Source organism: Leuciscus leuciscus (genome assembly GCF_965113295.1).
Source record: "Leuciscus leuciscus genome assembly, chromosome: 15".
NCBI classification, from domain to species: domain Eukaryota; kingdom Metazoa; phylum Chordata; class Actinopteri; order Cypriniformes; family Leuciscidae; genus Leuciscus; species Leuciscus leuciscus.
Window position 1 is genome coordinate 34088089 of NC_138739.1, and position 19965 is coordinate 34108053.

The 19965-nt window shown below is 42.0% G+C and overlaps 1 protein-coding gene and 3 long non-coding RNA genes across 5 annotated transcripts in view; 2 read left to right on the plus strand and 2 right to left on the minus strand.

The window, feature by feature from the left end:
* The window catches only part of LOC309475534, a 44501-nt gene that overhangs the window by 11727 nt on the left and 12809 nt on the right, over positions 1 to 19965 (plus strand). The gene's annotated exons all lie outside the window — the stretch shown is intronic.
* LOC309475515 (V-set domain-containing T-cell activation inhibitor 1-like) overlaps positions 9095 to 19965 on the minus strand; it is a 76414-nt gene continuing 65543 nt past the window's right edge. For both annotated transcript variants that reach the window (XM_082138336.1, XM_082138335.1), the window contains exons 5-7: positions 12320 to 12434; positions 11945 to 12068; positions 9095 to 11429 (exon numbers count right to left, since the gene is read on the minus strand). In XM_082138336.1, the coding sequence (XP_081994462.1) occupies positions 11978 to 12068; positions 12320 to 12434 (206 nt within the window). In that variant the 3' untranslated portion in view covers positions 9095 to 11429; positions 11945 to 11977. The remainder of the gene's footprint in view (positions 11430 to 11944; positions 12069 to 12319; positions 12435 to 19965) is intronic.
* LOC309475544 lies at positions 12428 to 16167 on the plus strand. The gene is made up of 2 exons (XR_014197710.1): positions 12428 to 14659; positions 15716 to 16167. It is a non-coding gene; the product is annotated as an uncharacterized lncRNA (long non-coding RNA).
* On the minus strand, positions 16041 to 19962 carry LOC309475555. The gene is made up of 2 exons (XR_014197721.1): positions 18370 to 19962; positions 16041 to 17259 (listed from the first exon to the last, which is right to left on the minus strand). It is a non-coding gene; the product is annotated as an uncharacterized lncRNA (long non-coding RNA).

The window sequence follows — 19965 nt, forward strand, 5'->3', positions numbered from 1 at the left end:
TGGACTATTTTCTTTAATCCACATCATCTAGTCACATCATAAGAGCAATTTAACATTCTTTTTAACAAATTGCTAATGATTTGGAACATGCCTGCAAATGATGTACAATTGCTACACTGTAATTCTTTCATATAGTGCTGCATGCACAGTTGTAATGTCAGGCTCCGGTCATATGGGTTGGTCTTGTTCTTAGTTTGGTGACACTCATGTGGTGTCTTGTGTGGGTTTGGAGGGTGTTGTCTGGATCCAGGCTCCACCTATAGCCGTGGGAACGTATTTTGAGCAGGGGTGCTGAGGTGGGGGGTGCATAAAGGCTGATATATACTTCTGCATTGGACCTACGCCGTAGGCTACGGGTCGGTTTTCATTTATACTTCTGCATTGTTGTCCGTGTTGACGTGCAATTACACATGCAGACCACTTGTAGGCATTGTCCATGGGCATGTTGATGGTGTAACCCACAGTATCAAGGCAAAAGCCAAAGAAGAAGCAGCTTGTTGTGTATGTTGTTGGAGAAGCAGCAGCAGTGATGGCGGCAAATAGACAGTGACTTTTGTTGCTTATTAAAAAAAAACATTTTTGACCTGAGGGAGGGGTTCTAGCAAACCAATTACAGTGGTTGCGGTCCAAGTAGAATTGACACGTTGTTACATTTTTGGAGAGGTGCACATCAGGCTATGCCATAGGCTAGACATGGTACACACAGCCTACAATGTGGCTATGGCGTGAGTTCGATGCAGAAGTATAAATCTTATTGTCTTAATGGGCATGGCACAGAGCAAGAGAAGCAGCGCAGAGCCGCAGGAGTCGTGTGACAAGAGTGATACGCAATGATTGACAGGAAGATGCCAGAAGCAAAAGCGCAAGAGATTTTTTTTTTTATAAAAGTGGCATTTCTTTTTTTAATAGAAGTGAATTTGTCTATGTTTTATAGCTTTAACTAAGCATTCGTTTTGAAGTGAGGGGAAAATCCAAAGACCTTTCATTTATTTGTTACAACCAAGCGCCAACCTGCCGGTCTCTCTCTTGAAACCAACACGGAAGTGACTTAAACTGCAATTTATCGACTGGCCGCTAGAGACAAGCTCCAAAAGAGAGTCAATCTCATATATTCCCCATGTTAAAATGCCCAACTTTACAGCAGAAAAAAATATGTTTACAGCCTGGTGCAAAAAGTGGTTTTGGTCTATATATCTAATTTTGCCCTTCATGACAACTGTGAGTGGGGTGAATTGTTTTATAACTCATCCATTTAAATTATATTAAGCCTTAAAGTTCTACATAATTAAGGGTGTGGCCACTTGAGTGACAGGTGGATTGCTGCTGCTGTCACTACTAGCCGTTTGTCTTCTGTCTGTTAGCCGCTACTTTTCTTTCCTTCCAAGAAAAGGAAAGATCTAATGTTAAAGATACAAAATAAGTGCTACAGGTCTAGAGCATCATTGACAAAGCATCATCTTTTCTTGTAAAATATGCTGTGTTATCGGTTACACCGGTGTTGTCAAAAGGTTATTAATTAAACAATCACATAAACACAGGTAATATGTAGGCCTGTAATCAAAGCACAATCTCCAAACACAACTGCAGGCTGCAGGGTGACAGCACATAAAATCAACTCATGGACCTATCAGCCACAATAAATATATTTCCAATCAAGAAATATATAATTGTCTTACCTTACTTGCATGTACATCTCCGAATGTGGCATTTCTCTCCTGGTTGACGCTGATGAAGTCCTGCATGAGGGAATCAATGTCCAAACTGTCTTATATATCTCCATGAACATGCATCAGAGCAAGGTGGGTCAGTCTTTTTTGCGTCATGGTTGTGCGTAACCATGTCATCAGATTTTAACGATCTAAGCGAATGGACTAAAGCATACGCCGCATACGGCACGGTCAGGGTGTAACATAAATTCTTTATGTTTACCCATAGCTATTGTTTGGATGCACCATCTTGTTGGACATATGTCCAGTAAGGTAACTTTCTCATCGCAGCCAAACATGAACTCATAGAGATCCTTGCATTTTGCTGATTCACAGATACAGCTACACCTTGAACAAAGTTAATTTAATCTGCGATAAGACTCACCTCATGCAAAACCTCCTGAAGAACTAGGTCAAGTAAATGGTTGGCACAGTGGATGAAGATGGACTCTGGGAATGTTTTTTTTAAGCCATGTATTAACACCCGAGAACTGTCCTGACATGTTATAAGCTCCATCTAAACAATATCCATGGAGACGCTCAATTGGCATGTTCATTCTGAGAAATACATCTTTGATGCACCTGAACTGGGTCTCTTTGCTGCTGTTGGGAGCACTGTAAAATCCAAGGAATTCAGAGTAAATATCCAAGTTCTTGTCCACATACTGCAGTGTATATGAGAACTGCTTTATTGTACTCTAGTCTGTGGTCTTTGGTAGTTTGAAACAGCTTGCCAAAGCGAACTTTCAGGAAAAGTTTGTTCCGGCTGATAAACACAATTGAATTATCATTGGTCCATGGCAATAGTTAGGTGTGGCTCAGTGCCTCTTCTTTCTTTGATGTGGAAATCTTCTCATGTTCATGTGGAGCCTCCATGGATCATAATTGTTGGTCCGGCACATCCCACAGATTCTCAACCTGAGTGAGATTTGGGGAATTTGGAGGCCAGTGCAGCACCTTGAGCTCTTTGTCATTTTCTTCAAACCATTCCTGACAAATTTTTGCAGTGTGCCAGGGTGCATTATCCTGCTGAAAGAGGCCACTGCAATCAGGGAACACCATTGTCATGTATGTGGTCTGCAAGAATCTTTCGGTGGGTGGTACGTGTCAAAGTAACATCCACATGAATGCCAGAACCCAAGGTTTCCCAGCAGAACATTGCCTTGGTCGCCCATGACCCTGATGGGCAGGACATCCTGTCACTCACATAAGATCACAGCAAAAGCAAACAACAATCAATTCGATCCAATCAATTCCCGATGGACAAAATCAAGCCCGCCATGATCCCGGCCAACATTTTTTCTTGTTTGAGAAGCCGTTTTACTCGGATACACATCACAATAGGAAAGAAAAGACAACAACTTCTATTTCATCCCGACTTTAAGGGGATTTCACATTACTGCTGTCAGATTCAGCATTACCTGAATGACACACTGCTAGTTGTCTGTTTACCTTGTAAGATGATGTTCAAAGTTCCTAGTTTCTTCCTGAATGAAGCTGTCTTTTTTAAGTGAAATGGTTGAATGAATGGTATATAACAGAGGTCTTCAACCCTGATCCTGGGGTCCCACTGTCCTGCAGAGTTTTGCCCAACCCTTAATCAAACACACCTGAACAGGCTAATCAAGCTCTTCAGGCAAAGCCACTAGAAGGCAAGCCTGCAACCTTTAGCCAAATAAGCGTAATGGCTAAAGCTAAAGCTAATGTTCCAGCTTTGGTGGTAAGCAGGGAATGAGACAAGGCCTTTATAGACAATCTCTGCTTCAGGATCGCTTGAAAATCATATGCAGGTGTGCTGAAGCAGGTTAGAAAAACCTAAAAATTGCTCAAAATTAAAACTAAAAATTCAAAAATTTTACCAAAAATGTTGATAATGTCTACATGTGTATCTGAATGTATACTGAATAGATAAACTCAAGAACTGACTTTAGGACCCAGATGGAACAGCTAATTTGCTCCATATAGAGCTATAAGGCCATCTAGTGGCAAGAGTCATATATTATATATATGTATTTAGCTCCACAAGAGGTAAGCAGAGACACCCAAAGTGACCCAATGTGAGATATTTTGAGCTGAGTTGAGCTAGTTAGGCATGTTTTGGAGAGTTATTTTGAATCTAAGTTAAAAGAATGTGCTTAAATTAGCCTATATTATTTATTGTTAAAATATAGCAATTTAAAGGTAAAAAATTTTTTTTAAAAATTAAAACTTGCATTAGCAAAATACAAAATATTATAAAAAATGAAATGATATAAGCTTCCTGGACAAAACAAAGTATAATTTTAGGGCTAATTGGGTCTTTTTTTTTTTCCCCTCCTTGAACTGCCACCTTATCGTGGTGGAGGGGTTTGAGTACCCGGACGACCCTAGGAGCTATGTTGTCTGGGGCTATATGCCCCTGGTAGGGTCTCCCAAGGCAAACAGGTCCTAGGTGACGGGTCAGACTGCGGTTCAAAAACCCTTATGATGCCTATAAATTCGAGGACCGTGACGTCGCCCGGCATGGCGCAGCCGGGGCCCCACCCTGGAGCCAGGCCCGGGGTTGGGGCTCGTATGCGAGCTCCTGGTGGTCGGGCCTCTCCCCATGGGGTCCGGCCGGGCTCAGCCCGAAGGAGCGACGTGGGGCCACCCTCCCGTGGACCCACCACCTGCAGGAGGGACCGTTAGGGGCTGGTGCTAAGTGGATCGGGCGGCAGTCGAAGGCGGGGGCCTAGACAACCCGATCCCTGGACGCGGAATCTAGCTCTAGGGACATGGAACGTTACCTCTCTGGCGGGGAAGGAGCCTGAGATTGTGCGTGAGGTTCAGAGATTCCGACTAGAGATAGTTGGGATCACCTCTACGCACGGCTTGGGCTCTGGAACCACACTCCTCGAGAGAGGATGGACTCTTCACCACTCTGGAGTTGCCCATGGTGAGAGGCGGCGGGCTGGTGTGGGTTTGCTTATAGCCCCCCAGCTCAGCCGCCATGTGTTGGAGTTCACCCCGGTGAACGAGAGGGTCGCTTCCCTGCCAAACGGCAGTGCAGAGTACCTGGCCTTCTTGGAGTCTCTGGGAGGGGTGCTGGAAAGTGCTCAGACTGGGGACTCCGTTGTTCTACTGGGGGACTTCAACGCCCACGTGGGCAGCGACAGGACACCTGGAGGGGTGTGACTGGGAGGAACGCCCCCCCCCCCTGATCTGAACCCGAGTGGTGTTCTGTTATTGGACTTCTGTGCTATTTACAGCTTGTCCATAACAAACACCATGTTCAAGCATAAGGGTGTCCATCAGTGCACATGGCACCAGGACACCCTAGGCCGGAGGTCGATGATCGACTTTGTGGTTGTTTCATCTGACCTCCGGCCGTATGTCTTGGACACTCGGGTGAAGAGAGGGGCGGAGCTGTCAACTGATCACCACCTGGTGGTGAGTTGGATCCGATGGCGGGGGAGGAAGCTGGACAGACTCGGCAGACCCAAACGTACTGTGAGGGTCTGTTGGGAACGTTTGGCCGAATCCCCTGTCAGAGAGATCTTCAACTCCCACCTCCGACAGAGCTTCGTCCAGATCCCGAGGGAGTCTGGAGATATTGAGTCCGAGTGGACCATGTTCTCCACCTCCATTGTCAACACGGCCACTCGGAGCTGTGGCCGTAAGGTCTCCGGTGCCTGTCGAGGCGGCAATCCCCGAACCCGGTGGTGGACACCGGAAGTAAGGGATGCCGTCAAGCTGAAGAAGGAGTCCTGTCGGGCCTGGCTGGCTTGTGGGACTCCTGAGGCAGCTGACGGGTACCGACGGGCCAAGCGGACTGCAGCCCGGGTGGTTGGGGAGGCAAAAACTCGGGCCTGGGAGGAGTTCGGTGAGGCCATGGAGAAGGACTATCGGTCGGCATCGAAGAGATTCTGGCAAACCGTCCGGCGCCTCAGGAGGGGGAAGCAGTGCCCTACCAACGCTGTTTACAGTGGAGGTGGGCAGCTGTTGACCTCGACTGGGGATATCACCGGACGGTGGAAGGAATACTTCGAGGATCTCCTCAATCCCGCCGTCACGTCTTCCATTGAGGAAGCAGAGGCTGAGGGCTCGGAGACTTACTCTTCCATCACCCAAGCTGAAGTCACCGAGGTAGTCAAGAAACTCCTTGGTGGCTAGGCACCGGGGGTGGATGAGATCCGCCCTGAGTACCTCAAGTCTCTGGATGTTGTGGGGCTGTCTTGGCTGACACGCCTCTGCAGCATCGCGTGGCGGTCGGGGACAGTGCCTTTGGACTGGCAGACCGGGGTGGTGGTCCCTCTTTTTAAGAAGGGGGACCGGAGGGTGTGCTCCAACTATAGGGGGATCACACTTCTCAGCCTCCCCGGGAAAGTCTATTCCAGGGTACTGGAGAGGAGAATCCGGCCGATAGTAGAACCTCGGATTCAGGAGGAACAGTGTGGTTTTCGTCCTGGTCGTGGAACACTGGACCAGCTCTATACCCTCTACAGGGTGCTGGAGGGTTCATGGGAGTTTGCCCAACCAATCCACATGTGCTTTGTGGATTTGGAGAAGGCATTCGACTGTGTCCCTCGTGGCATCTTGTGGAGGGTGCTCTGGGAGTATGGGGTTCGGGGCCCTTTGCTAAGGGCTACCCGGTCCCTGTACGACCGGAGCAGGAGCTTGGTTCGCATTGCCGGCAGTAAGTCAGACTTGTTCCCGGTGCATGTTGGACTCCGGCAGGGCTGCCCTTTGTCGCCGGTTCTGTTCATAACTTTTATGGACAGAATTTCTAGGCGCAGCCAGGGGCCGGAGGGGGTCAGGTTTGGGGACCACACAATTTCATCTCTGCTCTTTGCGGATGATGTTTTCGTGTTGGCCCCATCAGACCAGGACCTTCAGCATGCACTGGGACGGTTTGCAGTCGAGTGTGAAGCGGCTGGGATGAGAATCAGCACCTCCAAATCCGAGGCCATGGTTCTCAGTCGGAAAAGGGTGGTTTGCCCGCTTCAGGTTGGTGGAGAGTTCCTGCCTCAAGTGGAGGAGTTCAAATATCTTGGGTCTTGTTCACGAGTGAGGGAAGGATGGAACGGGAGTTTGACAGACGGATCGGTGCAGCTTCTGTCATGGTGAAGAAGGTTTACCGATTTACCGGTCAATCTACGTTCCTACTCTCACCTATGGTCATGAGCTGTGGGTCATGACCGAAAGGACAAGATCCCGGATACAGGCGGCCGAAATGAGCTTTCTCCGCAGGGTGGCTGGGTGATCCCTTAGAGATAGGGTGAGAAGCTCATTCACTCGGGAGGAGCTCAGAGTAGAGCCACTGCTCCTCCACATCGAGAGGGGCCAGCTGAGGTGGCTCGGGCATCTTTTCCGGATGCCTCCTGGACGCCTTCCCGGGAAGGTGTTCCGGGCATGTCCCACCGGGAGGAGACCCCGGGGAAGACCTAGGACACGCTGGAGGGACTATGTCTCCCGGCTGGCCTGGGAACGCCTCGGTGTCCCCCCGGTAGAGCTGGAGGAAGTGTCTAGGGAGAGGGAAGTCTGGGCATCCCTGCTTAGACTGCTGCCCCCGCGACCCGGCCCCGGATAAGCGGAAGAAGATGGATGGATGGATGGATGGATGGATGGGTCATTTTCACGCGTGAGGGAAGGATGATTACCACTACAAGCATGACGGATGTGCAAGTCTGACGCCGGTTAAAGAGGAACTGAAACTAAATAGGAAGTAAAGGTGGTAGTATTTGTGTTTGTGGTAGGACACTTAAAACTGCTGAAGTAGTTACAAGGGGGGAAAACAGTGATGTTAGTTTGTTGTTTTGTTACTAGGGCGCAGCCAATTGAGCTTCAATGGTCCATGACGTCACTGGCATGATAGGCTACAGCTCCAGCAAAATGGCATCTCAAGAGCATAACAGATCGAGAGGGGGGTCTTATTGCATTGCAAAAATTGTGATCTGTCCAACAAGCGAATATAACACCTCCGATGCCATCAAGGACCGAATAACCTGTTTACAAAATGACTGTGGCATAAATGTGACCACAGCAGGTCCTGTAAACAAGTTCCACTCACCCCTTAGTTGTTATCGTGATGTTCACCTTCACCTTAGATCACCTTGCTAAATTAATCCGACATTGAGGATGCTATCCAATATAAGCATATCCATCACTGACACCTAACCCTAACTTATATTTTTTATTTCTAATAAACTAGTTTCCACCATTTAAACAAGTCATTTAAAAGAAGAATAGTAGCTTATCTCTCTCTCTCTTATATAAGTTTGCCAGGACTGGACTAAATTTCTGGAATACATTTTTTACTATTATTATTACAAAACAATACATTTATTATAGATCTGTTATTTTACTTAAGCATATTTAATAATGTTATTAGCTTACGTAGCCTAGTTATGCTTACCATGATCAAGTAGCCTACATATTTGCAGACCAATTTTTCAGTTTTGCTGCATCAGTTTGTGCTGTTAATGAACAAAATTTGAAAGGCAAATGCACAGAAAATCCAGACAATATACATGTTGTTTTCAGTTCTCTATCTTTCCCTTCCATTTTCTCTGCAGCTCATGAATGACGATGTAACTGGAATCTCTGCATTCTTGTGCTGCTCATGCAATGACAATAAACTTAAGTCAAGAGAGCGTATTGAGACACAATGTCAGCAGGAATATATAAAACATAGAGAGAAAGGTTTCACTTGAGGATGAGGATCCAGAACACAGTCTCTCCAAAGTTTATGAAAGGAAGCTTCCCTCTCATACTAGTGTAAGTCTGAGTACATTTACTCATAATTTGATTTATTGCTGCTATTTTCATTAAAATGAGATTAAATAACATCCAACTCTTCTCTTTTATAATGTATAATGTAGAGATATCAGAAATCAAACAAATGTCCAAACTATTTTTCCAAAGACTTAGTTTATTCACAATACCAAACAAATTGAAACATTGGAGTTAACTTGACCAACCAAAACAATATTATTCTTCTCAATTATAATAAATTTATTTTTATTTTATACAGCATATCCTCCCAATTAATTTTAAATGTATATTTAATAGAAGACATCTGAGAAGATTAAGATCTTTTTCTAACTCCAGATTTTTACAATATGATGTCTCTTATTTTTCAACAAAAAATAAACATAAAACACTGGTCAATAGCTTTGAAAGTCTGAACATCAACAAAAAGTAGAATAAGCCAGATGATAGTGGGTTTAGAAAGCAAAATCTGCCTTCGAGAGAAGACATGTGACCACATAATTAGTTCCTGTTCTTTACATAATAGGAGAAAAGTTGTCAAAACATCTACTCCTCATTTTCTTAGAAATGACACTATCCAGAAAAGTGATTTTATTCTTCAATTGACTTTTCTTTTTTTTAAAGGCAATTGGGGGGGGGGGGGGGGGGGGGGGGGGGTAATGGCTCAAAAGAATGAAATGCTTTATAAATGTAATGACATAGCCTATGCTGGGGAAGAGAAGCCTTCATAATACTTTCTATGAAAACTTTTAACTCAAAATTAAAAGTTTTAGTTGTTTAGAAAACAATCTGTAAAATTCAGAATGAAACTGTCCACTCCTGGAAATGTGTAGAGTAAGCCCCATTACTCAACACATTTGTAATGTCTCTATACTGTGAAGTCACTCGTGGGCGTTCCCAGTGCTGTCAATATAATGTTATTGGTAGACTGCACATTTAGCCATATAGAAAATAATATCACAAGTGATATATAAAACTATATCATTCTAATTTGATTAGGAATCAAGCTTAAAAGAATTACAAGCAGCATTCTGCTGTTGGAAAGTGTTGTTACATTAACCACAGCACATGCTCAGTGCATTAAATCAATAATAGATTAACAATCAATCTATCAACAATTAAACTCCCTCATACTGTCAAAAATTACTAAAACGTTATTCATGTTTGACAAATAATTAATTTTCTTGTCCCTAATAATCAACATAATGCAGGGGAAAGTAATATGAACTGCAGCAGTGCTAAACTGCTCACTGCATCATATCATTAAAAACACTCAAACTATCAATGTATGAATCAAAAAAAAAAAAAAGTCCATGCATCATTTTATTATATGCATGTAGGCCTAATGGTTACAGTCAAATCATATAAAACAGTAGAATCGCTTCGCTTGACACGCCTACATTCTGTCGCCAACAGTCACTGTTGCTGGCCTTGTCGCCGGAAGTCGCCACTCGCCAGAGCTCCTTTGAAATGAATGGGACCATGCCACTTTGACACTGGCGGTGTGATGGGGCTTCAGTAAACTAGCCTTGTCCAAACAAAAGCTTCCAATGCAACCTGAAGGCCACTGGGTGTAGCAGGAAATTTCCCTAAACTACACAAATTTTCTAAACCCGTTTTCACTACTTAGCCACTTCAAACTAGACGAAATAACATGAATGTCACAGGGCAGTGTCGTAAAGAGGTACCAATAAATAAAACATGAGCGAACAGAGGTGTAACAGCAGTGAAGTCATCATGGCCCGACAGTGGAAACGCAGCTATTCTTCCAGCATCCGACCGCAATCTTAAAGAGTTTTTGATGAGGGACTGTGCAATATCAATATGTAGTCCCACAATCCTTAATTTTTTTTTTTTTTTTTTTTTATAATCCAAACGCTAAGCAGAGTGAACTTATTTACACAGACCTAAAAAGTGTACAGTGAATTTACTTTTTTTTTTTTTTACTATAGGAGGAGCTGTGCCCACCACATCAGCAATGCGCATGAAACGAGAACATTCACTGGGAACACAAAAAGAAACAGTCAGAATTAGGGATGTCAACGATTAATCGACGATCGATTAATTGTCGATAATACATTTAATCGATACAACTTAACGATCATCGATTAAGCAGGTCTTAATGTGCGTGCGTGCTGCTCAACCGCGAAACATGTAAAGCGAGCGCGCCGGAGTTATGTTTGGGACCATTTTACATCTTCATCATGCAGTTGTTCCAGGAGAGCGCGTCCACAACAGTCACACATTCTAACTGTACGTTCACACCGCCGCCGGCGAAGGCGGCAAAATTCGCTCTCGCCGCCGTGCCAATGACGCCGGAGAAAGATTCGGGGACGCTCTGATGCTCTGACGTAGATCGAAGTAGACCAATGTTTACAGGATTGCGTTCTCTGGAATCCTCTCAGGCGGAGGACTTCTACATTCTGATTGGTTGCCGCCGAACCGCGTCATAGCTTATTACCATAAAGTTGACCTGACTTCAACTCTCTTCGCCGCTCTCACCGTCCAAGACGCGCCGCGATTTGGTGAGGAACATATAGCGTTTTGAGCAGCATTTGCAGACCCTGTCATGCTGTCATAGCCACTGCAGTAGACGCATATCGCAGTATTAAGGCTAACGATTAATCGATTAATTGATCGTTAATTTAAACGACGATCAATCATGGGAATTTGTGAAAATTTACAACCCTAGTCAGAATCGATCAAAAGTAAATGCAGTCCTCAGAGCAGACTACATTTTCAACATAAGGGGTTTCTCTTTTACTCTTGGATCGTGGGGAGGAGGGGGGGTTATTTTCTTTCTTTCTTTTTTTGTTTGTAAGGAAACCATTCGTTTAGAGTAGGAAATATTCTGGAAACATTCTGCGACGCATGAATCAGGAGCAGGAGCAGCCTGAAGGAGACGTCATCGTCCAATCAGATGTCTGGAATTAGATGATTGAAGTGTGTAGTACTGCACATTCAGTGTGACGAGGCCTCTTTCCTGGTTCATACCTGACATGATACACAAAAACAATGAATGTAATTTCAAGGATGAGAGGAAAATACTATTAATGTAGCTTGACATTCAAATATTGAGTTGGCATGCTCAATATTGCAAAGCCAAATACAAGGCTCTTGCCAGCTGGCTGGTACCTTTATTATTAGCTACTGTAATAAACTATTATTTACATCACATTGTAAGAATAGTGGTTTAAAACCTGGCTGATGAAAATTATACACGTGATTCAAATGAAATACATCCATAACTGTCTAGGGAAGAAAACATCTGTCATGACTACACATATTTTAATATCTATTGCCAACTATATATGCATTTTATACATTCGACTATTTTACATGTATTGAATCATTTCTTATATAAATTATGATAATTTTAAATATCATGCAAAAACTAAAAAGTTTTGTGGCCAGTAAAACATATTATTGCCAGTAAGTTTTCTTAATTCATGCACTATTGGCAGGTGTGAATTTTACACCAGGCCCTGAGCTTTGAAAAACCTTCTCACCTTCTCCGTTCCTTTTGACGCCTCTCCCTTCTTTTAGACATCAGCTTTATGATTTTTCTCCTCCAGTTCCTTACTCTCCCCTGAAGTGCCTGCCTCCTTCTCTCCGGACTTCCAGGTGCCTTGTCTAACAGAACAGTTTTACCTTGATTAATCTTTCAGCACATTTCAAACTGAGCTCTAGACCATTTCTGGCTCACTCACTTGTCAATCTCAACAAATCATGCTGATGTATAACAGCAGGTACTGTGACTTCTACTGCAATCATATGTACTTCATTTGATATACAGGTTGTAATTTAAACATGGAAGATGATTTAGGGCTGCGATATACAGTTTTTTTTTTTATATACATTTGCGATGTAATGTTGCATCTTACCTTGTTTTTTTTATATAGAGCCAGTAGATGAGTCCCACCAGAGCAGCGGCTAGGAAGAGTCCAACCACAACACCCACTATCACTTTGGCTTGCTCCGTGCCATCTGCATTTTTTTCTAAGGGCAACACAAACACTTTTTGACTTCCTCTAAAACATTATGATTCTTTAGGGAAAGGCAATCCTATGGAAGCTTATGGGTAGCAATATTCAATTTGAAATGTAATATGCAAAATGACAATGCATTTCTGTATTTAAATTAAAATTTTCCCATCATTTGTGCAACGTTTGGTGCAAATTCAATTATATAATTTACATTTTCCATTTCATACACTAGTTTTAATATGTAAATTGAATACATATTTTAACGCTTTATAAGTTGCAAAATTAAAATTAAAATGTATTACAGAAATGATTAGATATGTTTAACATGTTCAAGCAAAAACTGTGGCAAAATTGTAATTTAAATGTAATTTTTTCTTAATTGCATTTACACTCACAGTTAAGACACTTGCGATTGCATTTCCATTAAGTGTCCCGCAATGAATGTAGCAAAACGTGCCCGTCCCGCCCTATCAATCACTGCGTGAAGGCGTGGCACGGCAACAGGTAAACATAGGCTATGGTGCGTATTTTGAGGTGTTGGAAGGAAACACGGCGGCGGCAGAGCTGATACGAGCGTTAAATTCACTAGCAGATGAAGTGGAGCGTGGACAGAGAAATGGTAGTGTTTCCGAAGATTATTACGCGTCTGCAGGGGATAGAACCAGTACGATGTTGGACCGTCTGGGTCTGGGAGAATGTTCTGACTTATCAAGCGTCGACATTCTGCTGCGCTGCTGTTGTCTGATGCTGGACTGTGTTGATGTTTTTGTTTTGTATAAAATATTATCATTGTCTGATACATGTTTATCTTTATTAAGTTGGCTTGAGAGAGCCAACTTACTGATATTGTACTTAAACTTATTATTATTATTATTATTCTGTGAAAAACTGTTGACTCAAACTCCTCTTAGAGCAGGGATAGGCAACTCCGGTCCTGGAGGGCTGCTGTCCTGCAGAGTTTAGCTCCAACCAGGGATGGAAATTAGCACCCGCCACCGGCCAAATGCGGGTGATTTTGTGTTGTGGCGGGTAAACTCGCGTCACCTACCGGCCACCGTGGCGGGTAAATAAAAATAGCATACTGTTTCACATGGACGGCGGACACTTTTAGAGGAGGCACACCTTCAAAAAAATGTGGCGTTACATCGAAGGTCAAAAAACGTTTTTTTAAAGAACGATGGAGAAAAGCAGACAATGGGGAGTCCCGAGATTGGTTAGTTTACGACGAGACAAGGTGGACCTTAAATTAAAAACGTTAAATTAAAACCGTCATTCAATCACTGTTTAACCTAATAAAAATGACTGATAAAATAACAGATTAAAATATAAAATAAAATATAGATTTTAATAGCTTGATGCTCTTTAAATATTTTGTTGCATTGTAAAAAGTGTCGGTGCATAGGACGGACCTATATATCCGCGATCGCTCTCCATGGTTCTGACCAAAGAAGAGCGCTTTGGAATCTCCATTACGCATCATACCGTTGTCTCTTAGTGCGCTACGAAGACTCTTGAGGTATAACTTAACTAAAGGTACCTATACTACCACTAAAGGTATAGCCTACCATTGCTAGGCGTCTTCAGGGCTATCATCCACTCGCGAGGCAGAGGCGCTGGCGCCCTCCCAGCAACGGCGCTGTTCGCCGAGAAAGATATGATACATCATGAGATGCGCAAATATGTCTGGAGACATGACATGTAAGACATGATTTTGACCACTTCATTGAGTTTTGTTTTGTAGAAAGGCTCTTTTTAAAAGATTTTCGTTTTGTATAAATTGTATCTTAATTTTGATCAATGTTTTATCAACGAATTGCCTGTATTTAATAAATAAGAAGAAAATATATAGCAGACAATGTAATAAGGCGCCGGCATGATCACTTGCATTGCATGTGAACTGGAGGGCGCCGAAACTCAGCTTGTGCCTCACAGAGTTGAGAAATATAGGCTATATATTACAGAAAGCTTGAAATGTCTACTTTTAAACGAAAATATTCAAAACCAAAAGAAATAGGCTCTCTGATTGTGAAATCCATATGAAATGTGCATTTCTCTCTGGCGTTCATGGCGAATCCGCAAAACACCAGTTTATTAATAAATAATTAAATGTCTCCTTGCTATTTTAGACACATTCATTTTCATTACTTTTACCGGTTCTTTGTGGCAAGCTTTATGCGTGCGGTCGTGCGCTTGAGTGCGGCTATATTACGTAAACGCGCATTATCCTGTAGGCCAGGGGTTCCCAAACTTTTCCATGACAAGGCCCCCCAAATACCACTAGGTTCTGGCCAAGGCCCCCCTTTTGCAGGATGTGTTATTGAACCCATCGACAATACTATGGCAAATGTAGAAATAAATAAATAAAACATCTAGGTGAACATCAGATTATGTGATGGTGTTTGATACCAGCCAATCAGAAAGATTATAGAGATGAACCGATTACAATTTTCAAGGCCAATTCCGATTTGTCATTGAGTTTGACCTGCCAATACAGATTTTAGCCGATTCTGATTAAATTTTTTCTAACCACTTTACAGCACACACAAATATTTATTTTCTATATATATATTTTTTATAAAACACCACTTTTATCCAAACTGATTAATAAAAACAAGTTTACATTTTCTATAAATATTTTTGAGTCTTCATTTTCTTGAAGCGTACTGAAGTTCTTGTTAAAACACACTATACATGCAAATTATGTGCATTTTTGGTACTTTTTGTGTGAAATCATATTTATTTTGTCCATCAAAAGTGTGCTTTCACTTTAATAGAGCGTGAGCAGCGCAGCAAAAATAGACTCGGCGCCGAAACCCTCCGCTTCACTACTGCTCACAGCACGCGACGCTCCTGCTTGACGCTCACGCGCTGCTCCTGCTCGCGGTGTGAATGCACTCACTGAACATGCACGGCGAAAAAAATTCGCGCTACTCACGCGCCGCTCGCGGTCTGAAACGGCCGTAATTCACAAGGTTTCCTACATGTGCGTTCTGTGATGCTGATGTTGCGCGATGTTAATCATGCGGCGCCCGAGTGCATTTGAATCGGCATTATGTCAGACTGAAAATCACGTGAAAATCGGCCAATTCTGGTCACCAGCTGATCAATCAGTTAATCTCTAAAAGATTAGCATTAAAAGTATAATGTTCAGATGCTATGCAACAAATTATAAAAATGTTATTCTATAACAATACTCATATTAACAATTTTTTTTTCCAACTTGCTGCGGCCCCCCTGGCGCCCCCCAGGGGGCCGCGGGGACCCCAGTTTGAAAACCCCTGCTGTAGGCTATAGCCTATTTAAGCATAATTAAAATAATATACAGGGGCGATTTGTCCACGAATGGCTTAAATGAACAACAACTAGTCGACTAGAACTTTTTTTAAGTCGGAGGCAGCCCTATTCCACATATTTTCGAACCAGGATCAGGCCATTCTGGGTTGAGCGAGCGACCTTGCGGAATGAGCGAGCGGAGCGGAATATTCAGAAATGCGCATTTAGACTATTTTAGCACAAATTATGATCTTATTGACGATTTTTTATAGTTCTTGACAAAATTAGAATATATTAAAGGGTTTTTTTTTGTTTTTTTTTTAGACAAGTTTTGGGTGGGCCTGTTGAAAAGTGAAGTGAGTGGGCCTACTAACGCACCCATAATGCCTTGCCTGGTGTGTGTATAAGAACGAAAGAGAAAATGTCAGTATTTAATTGAGACTTGAGATTAAATAAACTGCTTAAGTATTGTAGACCTTGTAGTATTAATTTTCACATGCAGTCACACATTGTAGGTTAAAAACAAGAAAGTGGCTGGTAAAAACATTGAGTGGCTGGTAGATTTTTAAATCCACCAGCCACAGTGGCCTGTGGACAAAAAAGTTAATTTCCATCCCTGGCTCCAACCCTAATTAAACACACCTGAACAAGGCAACCAATGTTTTCAGGATTACTAGATAGATACAGGCAGGTGAGTTTTTAATCAGGGCTGAAGCTAAACTCTGCAGGACAGTGGCCCTCCAGGACCGGAGTTGCCTATCCCTGTCCTAGAGCTTTAACTCTACATACTCCAAACTCGGCTCAGACCTTCAAACTGTTCTGAAGTTAGTTGCTTTCCCTTTTCAGACTGATCGGACTTACGGTTTTCCTAAAAATGACGATCAAAACTCGGAAAAACTCCCATTGACTTACATTGGGGAGTTCTAAAAAATTCAAATCTAGATTCAAACTCACCAACAGACAAAAATGTAAATCTAAACACCTTGAAGACTAATTCAAACTGCCATTCTATGTATATACTATATGAGCCAATGAGACTCATTTAAACTCATGAACTCTAAACTCATCCACTTATAAACTAATTAACTTGATTTTAATAACTAATTAACTAATAAACTCATGAATTCATAGACTTATGAACTCTTAAACTCATAAATGAATAAACTCTGAACTCTAAACTCATTTAAACTTATAAACACTAAACTTATACACTTATAAACTAATTAACTTATAAACTCATGCATGCATACACTTATGAACACATAAACTCCTAAATTAATAAACTCTTAGACTCATTTAAACTTATTAACTCTGAACTCTTAAACTCATTTCAGACTCAACTCATTCTGAACTCGTACACTTATAAACTCATCAATTTATATACTTGTAAACTCTAAACTCATGAACTCTGTACTCTGTGTGTGTGCGTGTGTCAGAGAGAGAGAGAGAGAGAGAGAGAGAGAGAGAGAGAGAGAGAGAGTGAGTGTGCATGTGTGAAACTTAAAGTTTGTCTCCATAGTAACCATCTGTGACCACTACCAACCACCTAGTAACACCATAGCAACCTTGACTAAACCAAACTGCCGTTCTATATACTATATGAGCCATTGAGACTCATTTAAACTAATAAAATCATCTATCTACTTCAAACTACTTTAAAATTTAAACTACTTTAAACTTCAAACTACTAAATTTACTTCATTTAAACTTATAAACTCTAAACTCATACACTTATAAACTAATTAACTTAACTCATGAATTCATAGACTTATGAACTCTTAAACTCATAAATTAATAAACTCTGAACTCAAACTCATTTAAACTTATAAACTCTAACTCAAAAACTCGTACACTTATAAACTCAAATTTATACACTTATAAACTCTAAATTCATAAACTCTGAGTAAACTTCAACTACTTTAAACTACTTTAACCTTAAAACCACTTTAAACTTAAGTTTAAAGCTCCAAGCAACTCCATAGCAACCAAACTTGAGTACCCTAGCAACTGTTTTGCAAGACCTATGGCCGTTTCTCAATATGCGTTCTTGTCTGTACTTGTGTTCTTGTGAACTTGTGAAACGTCATCATTCGCTGCCCAAGTACTGTCCCAATACACAAGTTTGCATTTTGGCAAGAACGGTTAAAAATCCCGGAAGTGTTCTTGACACGCCCATTTTACAGAGGATGCATCGGTTGGTAACTTGTGTGAACTTGACGGCAGAAATATCCCAGCATTCATTTCGGCGTTCGAGGAAGGAGTTATGTTTGGGTTATTTAAACCGTTTAAACCGTTATTTAAATCGCGTTATGTTTGGGTACTGCAGACGGCGTCTGTGCGGGGGTATTATTGCGCAATACCAGCAAGAACACATCGTCTCAAACTGTCAGAAGCGTTCTGTGTGCTCGTCACCTTGTGAGTTCATTCTTCCAAGAACAACTAGCAAGAGCGTTCTCCCCAAGAACACAAGTCCGTTCTTTGCATTCTTGGTTTTGAGAAACAGCCTATATCTCTGTATCAGAACATTGTATAGAGATGAGGTTTGGCTCTTTTGACTCATGCTAGCAAACAGCACTTCCAACATGCTACACATGCTAGCAGTGAATAGCTACATGCTAATAGCGATTAGTGAAGTGTTATATCATGCCAAGATCATGCTAAGAACTCATATCAACCGCCCTGAATACCTTAGCAACCGCCTAGCAACACCATAGCAACCACCCAGAACACTCTAGCAACCGCCTAGAAACCACCCATAATACCTTAGCAACACCCTAGCAACCACCCAGAATACCCTAGCAACACCATAGCAACCACCCAGAACACCCTAGCAACCACCCAAAATACCCTAGCAACCACCCAAAATACCCTAGCAACCACCCAAAAGACCATAACAACCACCAGAAATACCCTAGTAACCGCCTAGCAACCACCCAAAAGACCCTAGCAACCACCAGAAATACCCTAGCAACCGCCTAGCAACCACCCAAAAGACCCTAGCAACCACCATAAATACCCTAGCAACCACCCAAAAGACTCTAGCAACCACCCAGAACACCCTAGCAACACCATAGCAACCACCCATAACATCCTAGCAACCGCCTAGCAAAAAACTTTCTGCTCCAAACTTTCTCAAGCCAACTTAAAGTTTGTCTCAACGAACTTTCACATCTAGTTCTTATTAGCCTACTATTAACTGTAATACCCAATAATGTTGGAGATCCTATAGTTTTTCCTTACAAATGCATAGGCCTATTACTCTGAGATCACAAAGCTCCGTTGGTATTCGGTATTAAAAGCTACCGAAAAATGTGACCGCTCTTTATTTATTTGTAACTGACTGTAATGTTCAATAAAGTGACGAATGTGATGTGTGACCATCTCTGTTTATTCAGCTGTATAATCATAAAATATGAGGCAGACATGCGAGTCCCTTTCCATTTTATAAAGCATATTGATAAGGTATTAATACATATGTACATGGTCACGGAATCTGACGGGTCAAATTCATCGACCTAGCCTTTTTTGGGTGAATGTGGAGGAGGTCTAGGGCTGGTGACGTCATCGTCTATAATTCAGTGTCTAATATTTTAAACAACGAAGCAGCAAACGAAACTTTAACCGGCACAAACGATCGCACAAACAAACGAGACTATTTTGGGTGAATGTGGAGCAGGTAGGGGGGCTGAGTGACCTCAGAATGACCAATAAATATTATTTTAATATTTAAGAAACCGAAGCAGCACAAAATAAACCGTTTATCGGTGCAAATTAGAACAAACATATGAGTCTATTTTGGGTGAATGACTGGACTATTTTGCCGACGTTTTGCATTGGATTGGGGGCGGGGCCAACTTCACGCAGTGATTGTACATTGTACATTTTATAATTGAATTTTCATTTTCATTTTGCACCAAACGTTGCACAAATGATGGGAAAATGTAAATTTAAATACAGAAATGCATTGCCATTTTACATATTGCATTACCATTTTACATATTGCATTGTCATTTTGCATATTACATTTCAAATTGAAATTTGCTACCCATATGCTTCCATACAATCCTGGGAAATGAAAGAAATGATTGACTGAATCCCGCTACTTGAGAAAAATTGAAGCTGTGAATATTTCAAGATTACATATTTCTGCAGGTATGACAGCTAAAAGAAACGAAGTTTGCATGATGTCAGGATGCTTGACACCCTCCGACTCATGATCTTAAATTCTAATTCATTTTAAGTGAAATTCACGGGAATGAAATCAGATCACC